This window comes from Megascapheus bottae, chromosome 16 (genome assembly GCF_031878675.1).
Source record: "Megascapheus bottae isolate mThoBot1 chromosome 16, mThoBot2.hap1, whole genome shotgun sequence".
NCBI classification, from domain to species: Eukaryota; Metazoa; Chordata; class Mammalia; order Rodentia; family Geomyidae; genus Megascapheus; species Megascapheus bottae.
This window is the reverse complement of record NC_143524.1, coordinates 20148054-20154794: the sequence shown is the minus strand read 5'-3', so window position 1 is coordinate 20154794 and position 6741 is coordinate 20148054. Positions and strand designations below refer to the sequence as shown.

The window sequence follows — 6741 nt, the reverse complement described above, 5'->3', positions numbered from 1 at the left end:
ACCACGCTCCCTCTTTCACCAGTCTTTGATCCACCATGCTGCAAAACACAAACATTACCATGTTGGGGAATTATAGCCCTTGGCTTCATGTTAAAGGGCTGTCACTATGCCAGTGGCCCAGCTCTCCTAGGTCAGGGAAACTGCCAGCAGGAATGAGAGCATCTCACATGTGTTTTGTTGGTCAGAAGCCAACCCTTGTTTTATTAAAATATTTATAGCTATAGGAAAAGGAACGAATCTGATTAAACAGTGGTGAATGTACCACAGTCAAGCTACCTGCCCTGGGCTGCTCTGCAAGAGTCTCTTTGGAATTTTATTTGTCCGAAGTCCTTCAAGAAGTTTGGTGAAGCCCAGACCACCACAGCTTCTCTCTCTCTACTACAAGTGCCCATCCATTGGCATCTCTGAAAAGTGAGGAAAGCCACCAGGTCAAATGAATGTGATGTTTGTTTGTTTGTTTCTATTCAGATGGTCTTCTTTGGAGAAACTCAGCTCTTGCTAGCCCTGGCATCTTTCAAATGGTTTCCAAGCAGTCAGAAAGGAAGTGACTAGCCAGAAACCAAGCTTCCCTTCCTTCTACTGAGCTAGGTCCCTGAAATCAGAAGCCCTGGTAGATCTAAGTTCAAGGGCAAAAATCACACTTCAGGCCTATGCTGCATAGCACAACACACATGCAAGTGGACACCCAGGGAAGCTTCTCCATGACCTTGAAGCTGGTTCATTTCATGTTTCTCTCAATCCAGTCTTTAAAAGGTAGCACTTTGGTGAAGGCTGTGGAGAGGTGATGACTGCATTTTTTGTCATAGCTCCAGCTAACCAGGCCCACCAGATGCCAGCGTGGCTCCAGGGATGCTCGTCCTGGGAAAGATACCACCGCAATGCCTCCTGTCTCCGCAGTGCAGATGTCAGAAGGTGCCCTGGGGTCCTGTCTGGCACAGAACATGTTATTGGTAACACTCACTGGGATGCCATGGTCTTCATGCTGTTCCTCACACATCAGTGAGTCCACCACTCGAACCATCCCTGAGAGCAGAGAGTCATTCTTGAATCCAGGACTCCTTACATCTGCTAGAATATTCCAGCCAGCCACAGTGATGTGGGATTCCTGGAAGGAGACGCTGAGGTCCCGAGTGGCAGCGAGGCAGATGGGCTGGACGTGGGTGCTAATGCGGGCCTTGTCTAGGAGCTTCAGGATGGCAATGTCAGCATCAAGAAGGATGGGGTCGTAGTTGGGATGCAGAATGATGGCAGAAATCTATAAATGCAAGGAATAGGTGGTCATGGTGAACAGCCAGCTCCACAATAGACAAGAACAGCCAAGCTTGGGGGATAATTTATTGGGACAAATTGTCTAAGTGACAGCTGCAATTATTTGAGATACTTAGCTCAAAGACTAGTAGAAAGCAATTGTTCTATTAGCAGGGTTGCAGAATGAAGTGCCTAGCAGGGCCTGGCAGGTGGTATTTAAAAACTGGAGTGACTTCAGAGAACCAGAGTACATGGAGTCTTGAAAGTGGGTAGATGCCCTTAACTTCAGTTGACCACTGCCTTCCAGAATGAAATATCTCAAGTGTGTGTGTGTGTGTGTGTGTGTGTGTGTGTGTGTGTGTGTGTGTGTGTGTGGTTACTGTGGATTGTATGGGGGCCTGGATGCTACCATTTGAGGTGCAGCTCCACTTCTGGTTTTTCATGGAGAAAAGAATGTCACAGACTTTGTTGTCCTGGCTGACTTCCAACACTGATCCTCAGATCTGAGCCTCCTAAACAGCTAAGATTACAGGCATGAGCCACCAGTGCCAGATAGATCTCAGTCTTTTAATGTTTGTAATGAACTGGACAATAAAATAAATGTTAGCACAATCCAAGCACAAGGGTATCAGTTTACAACCTTGGTTCCCTGTAAATATTTTATGTACCTCCAAGACAGCAAGATGAAGCCAGTTCCCCCACAAACATTCCTATGATTTTTCTCATAAGAATCTTTTGCAGAATATTCTTTAAGACTTTCCTGTACTCTTCCCCTGATTATCCTAAGCAATGACTGATCCGTGCTTGTATATAAGAGCCTCTTGGAGCTCACATCTGTGACACCTTTCAATATTTTTTAGTAGTAATTGGTTTGAGTTTAAAGCATTGCTCTTGCTAAGCAGATGCTTTACTTCTCAAGCTGTATTCCCAGTCCTTCTTTATTTTTGTCAGATAGAGTGTTGTAGTTTGTTCAGACCTTCCTGGGTAGCTAGGATGGCTGGCACATGCATTACCACACCTAGCTGTTTTATTGTTTGAGATGAGGGTTTTGTGCTATTTGACAAGGCTATCCTTGAACTGCAACCTTTCCAATCTCAACCTGCTGAGTAGCTAGTATTTAAGGCATGAATCATCATGCCTACTTTCAATTTTTCAATGTAGAAATTCTGTTAATTTGTGCCAGGAGTTTGGCCTAGTGGTAAAGTGCTTGCCAAGCATGCACAAAGACCCAGGTTCGATTCCTCAGTACCACATATATAGAAAAAAGGCTGAAAGTGGTGCTGTGGCTCAAGTGGTAGAGTTCTAGCCTTGAGAAAGCCCAAGAGAGTACTCAGGCCCTGAGTTCAAGGCCCAGGACTGCCAAAAAAAAAAGAAATTCTATTAATTTCATGTGAACAAATTTTCTTGGGACTACTCTGTGTTATATTGATCATATGTTGTCTTATCTCTCCCTTTAGATTGTGAAGTCCTAAGAGGAATAAAAGACTATGTCTTATATTTTTCTATATCTATTTTAATGAATGGTCTACTATGCAAGCTCAACAATGGGAAGTCATATAGAATGTTAGTCAGACAGACCTAGAGATGATAGGATAGACAGGTGTGTAGGATTCATGAATGGACAGATGAATTCAAGTTGGGGATGGATGGATGGATAGATGGATGGATGGATGGATGGATGGATGGATGGACAAATAGGTGTCTAGTAAGGGAAGCGGAATAATATTATAATTGGCGAGTATATAAGATAATCTTGGATAAAACCGATTTCTTCAAAGCCTACCTGGGATAGTTCTCAGATATAACAGGTAATTAGCTTCCTTTTTATTCAAGAACTATTTATTAATATTTTGTTTTGATCTGGAGCTGTGCTAGGGTGTGTAAAATGGTAGCAAGTCACATTATCTGTTCAGCAGATGGTTTTTATAATGTATGACATATGCTAGTAGGAGAAGCACATTTGTATTTTACTCTGAGGTGGTTGGCTTTTGATGAGCACAATGATATCCTGTCCCTAAGTTATTTTGAAAACAAGTACATGGGAGAGGACTAAGTGTCCCTGTCCAGTGTCTGTGACTCTAAAACATTAAATACCTGCACCTGCTTTGTGCCAGGCTCTGAAATGGCACAAAATGGCCAAAATGACATGGCAGTCACAGCTATCATGAACATACAGCTGCTGATTTAGTCAGAGCCCCAATTCCAACTTGAACCCTTTCTCACCCGTAAGTTCTGGATGGTCTTCTCATCCCGGTCATCATCCCGGTAGAATTTTCCAAGAACAACTTTGAGGTCTGCAGTCTTGATAATGGAGACCTTCCCCAGGTCAGTTACACAATGGGCAGCCACCACCACAGTGCGTTCGTTCACCAGGGCACCGCTGCAGACCAAGAACCATGCGCCCTTGTGCAGACCCCCATCAGGATCCCCACTCGTCCTCCTGTAGATGGCTGCTTGCCATGGCCAACGAATCCCTTGGGTCTTTGGAGAAGTGATGTTCTCAATTTTCCCACAGACTATGGAAAAGGCACCAGTTCAGTATGATAAATTCAGACTTTCCCATCCACGTGGGGATGGGGAGTATTAACCAGGACAGCATCACTCTTAGAAGGTGAAGTCCATGGGCATGCATAATATCATTAAGCCATTGAACTTTCTTTTCTCCTCCCTTTCACTATTGTTCAACCACCCTGGACATGGTTGACTGAAGAGTCTAGAGTTAAAATGGAAAGCTCTGAAGTAAGAATGCGTGCTTGATGCAAGGAATTGACTATAAATGGTACTTTGCACAAGTTTCTTAATCACTTACAACCTCCATTTTCTTGCCTGTAAAATGGGTACGGTAATGACAATGGTCTCTAGGGTTTCTTGAGAAGACCAAATAGATGTAATATATAAACTTTCAAAATAGCATGACTTATAGAAATCATACTGGTTGTTTGTGTTTTTTTTTCACATAAAGGATGGGAAAATGGCTGGATATGTGTAATCCCCTATTCCAGACACATCTACACATCATCTGAATCATCATCATCATAGCCACATGCAATAATTGCTATCTTATTTACTTAATAACAATTATATAATTTAGATTATGGGATAATGAGTGTGAAAATGGAATTGAGACGAACCAATAGAAAAGTCAGCCAAAAAGACATGGTTAGATGTGTCTGGCGCATTTTAACCCCTTCCCACCTGATCCTTACTGCTCTCTCCCTAAGAATACCTAGTAAAGACGTCAGAATTATCACGAGAATGCTAGCTAGGATTATAGTCATGAGCCAATCCACCCACCCTTACCTATTCATTTGGTAAGTCCATTTCCCCCAGATAGTAAGTTTAAGCCACAGGAAAGAAGCTTTTCCTGTGGAATGCCAGACCAAACTAAGGAAAGCAATGGAGAACAACTCCTTTGGACAAAAAGAAGTTCCCCTAAAAGTCTTCAATATGATGAATGGATTCTCATAGGTAACCTTGAAAAACAGAAGATGCTATAGATCAAAGATCCTGACTTACTTGGGATACAAGATGGGGACCTCCCACTCCACTTTCCAGTTCTCAAACATGTCCTCCGGCTGCTGCCCAGGCGATGGTAGAAAGGAGAGATGCACTCATACTGCAGCTGCGTGTGCAGATGCTGGTACCCAGCGGGCAGGTCTCCAAAGGGAAGGGCCGGCTTCTTGGTAGGGGCATCTTGAAGTTTCTGCTTGCTGAAGGCTGATGAATATAGCTGGTGTAATGGGGTTGCCCTAAGTCATGGCACAAGGATCCAGAGAAAAACAGGGCAAGACACATTACCTTACTAATCCTACTAAAAGATACTTGGTTACAGAAGAGAAAAATGCTTATCTCCTTTTCTGTGTGTCTCTGTTTTGTCTCCATACACACTTCACCTGTACCACTGAGCAAAACCTTCGCATGACAAACTTTTTTATTCCTCCATTCTCATCTCCAGTGGGTTTTTCACCCTTAGAGTTTTACCTAAAGAGAATAAGGTCCGACATAAGAGCATAACTCTACCCATGTATGCTTTGCACACACACACACACACACACACACACACACACACACACACAGTGAGAAAGAGACAAAGAGAGAAAGTTAATTGCAAAATTAAACAGAAAAGAAAAAGGAAGTTAATTTGAATGGAAAAACTCCAGGCACATTTGTTTCCTTCTAAACATAGTCATAATGGGCAATATTAGAATTGACTCAAACAAAACTGTGTGGATACAGTAGCTTGATTTAGTAATTAGCAGATGTAATTAGTTCACCTCGGAGAATAGAATTTTCTCTCTGAGCACATTGATTTGGAGAAATACGAAGTGTTGTATGTAAATATGGGAGGGTGTATCAAATGAACCTCCAAATTGATGCCCCCAGAGACTATTTTCAGGGGTTCCTAGGAGCGGGGTGTGCACATGTGCCTTGTGTTTGTTCTCTGATGGCATATTATGAGTGTCATCTGACAATTCAGAATTCCTCTAGGAGTTAGTATTTTCATCCCTACTTCATAAATGGGGCAATTGAGCCCAGCAAGGTATGTGATCAAGAGCACACAGCAAAGGAAAATGCCCCCTCTAGACTCTGCTTTGCAGGCCCAATTTCCCCCATGTTCTCTCTAATACCAGTTTCATGTTGTTGTAAGAAATTTATTTCCTGTATTTCCACCAGGCTTGGCTCAGAGCAAATATTCCATCTGTATTGATTTCTCTTGGCATGTTTATAAGCACGTTTATAATTCTGGAAGCCTTGGAACTTGCAAATAAGCCTATCTCTTGGCCACTGTATGTTCATACTGCCATCAGAGGCTGTTGGGTTGATACTGGCTGCAAGAGATACATACATCCCCATTCAGTATCCTGTCTTCCAGAAATACACTTCAAATCAAGTTTTAGGCCTGTTTTCTCATTTCCGTGAGATGCCTGATACCTGGCCAAGTAGCCTGTCATTACAATTGTCTTAACCAAATGAAGCTACGTATTCTTCCTAAGTAGTTCAGGATTCCTTTACAAGATGACAAACTAGGGAAAAGCGATAGAGGTGTCCTTGGGAAGAATAGGTGGAATCTACTTGGAGATTTCATGGAAACCACAAAGACAGAAGACCAAAGTGGAATCTGGGTTCTAGCAACAATGTTTACTTGAGTGAGAAGAGAAAGACAAAAATGGACAGGAGATTCTCAGGAAAAGTGAGAAATTGGGTAGACATCCTCCAGTGGGAGTCTTCCAGGTCAACCTTGGCCTCTAGGATTCACTGCTACTATTTCTAATAATCAATATTACAACTGCCAGGTGAGTCTATGTGCAAGGTGCTTGGCTAAGACTTTCATTTAAGGCTTAAAGTCTAATGTGTAGGGACCCAGAAGCCAGTTAATGGATTTATTTCTGATGCATAAAAACCTCTGAAACCAGATAATGGATTTATTTCCTGGGTTCCCACCTTCTTCTTGCAATGTGACCTTGGGCTAGTAGTTTAATTTCTCTGAGCCTC

General features: G+C 42.6%; 1 protein-coding gene across 1 annotated transcript in view; it reads right to left on the bottom strand.

Moving 5' to 3' along the window:
• Positions 1-199: 199 nt before the first annotated feature.
• Positions 200-6741, bottom strand: part of Pamr1 (peptidase domain containing associated with muscle regeneration 1) — a 77470-nt gene continuing 70928 nt past the window's right edge. The window contains exons 9-11 of the mRNA XM_090348918.1: positions 4765-4997; positions 3472-3764; positions 200-1255 (exon numbers count right to left, since the gene is read on the bottom strand). Coding sequence (XP_090205044.1) covers positions 719-1255; positions 3472-3764; positions 4765-4997 — 1063 coding nt within the window. The 3' untranslated portion in view covers positions 200-718. The remainder of the gene's footprint in view (positions 1256-3471; positions 3765-4764; positions 4998-6741) is intronic.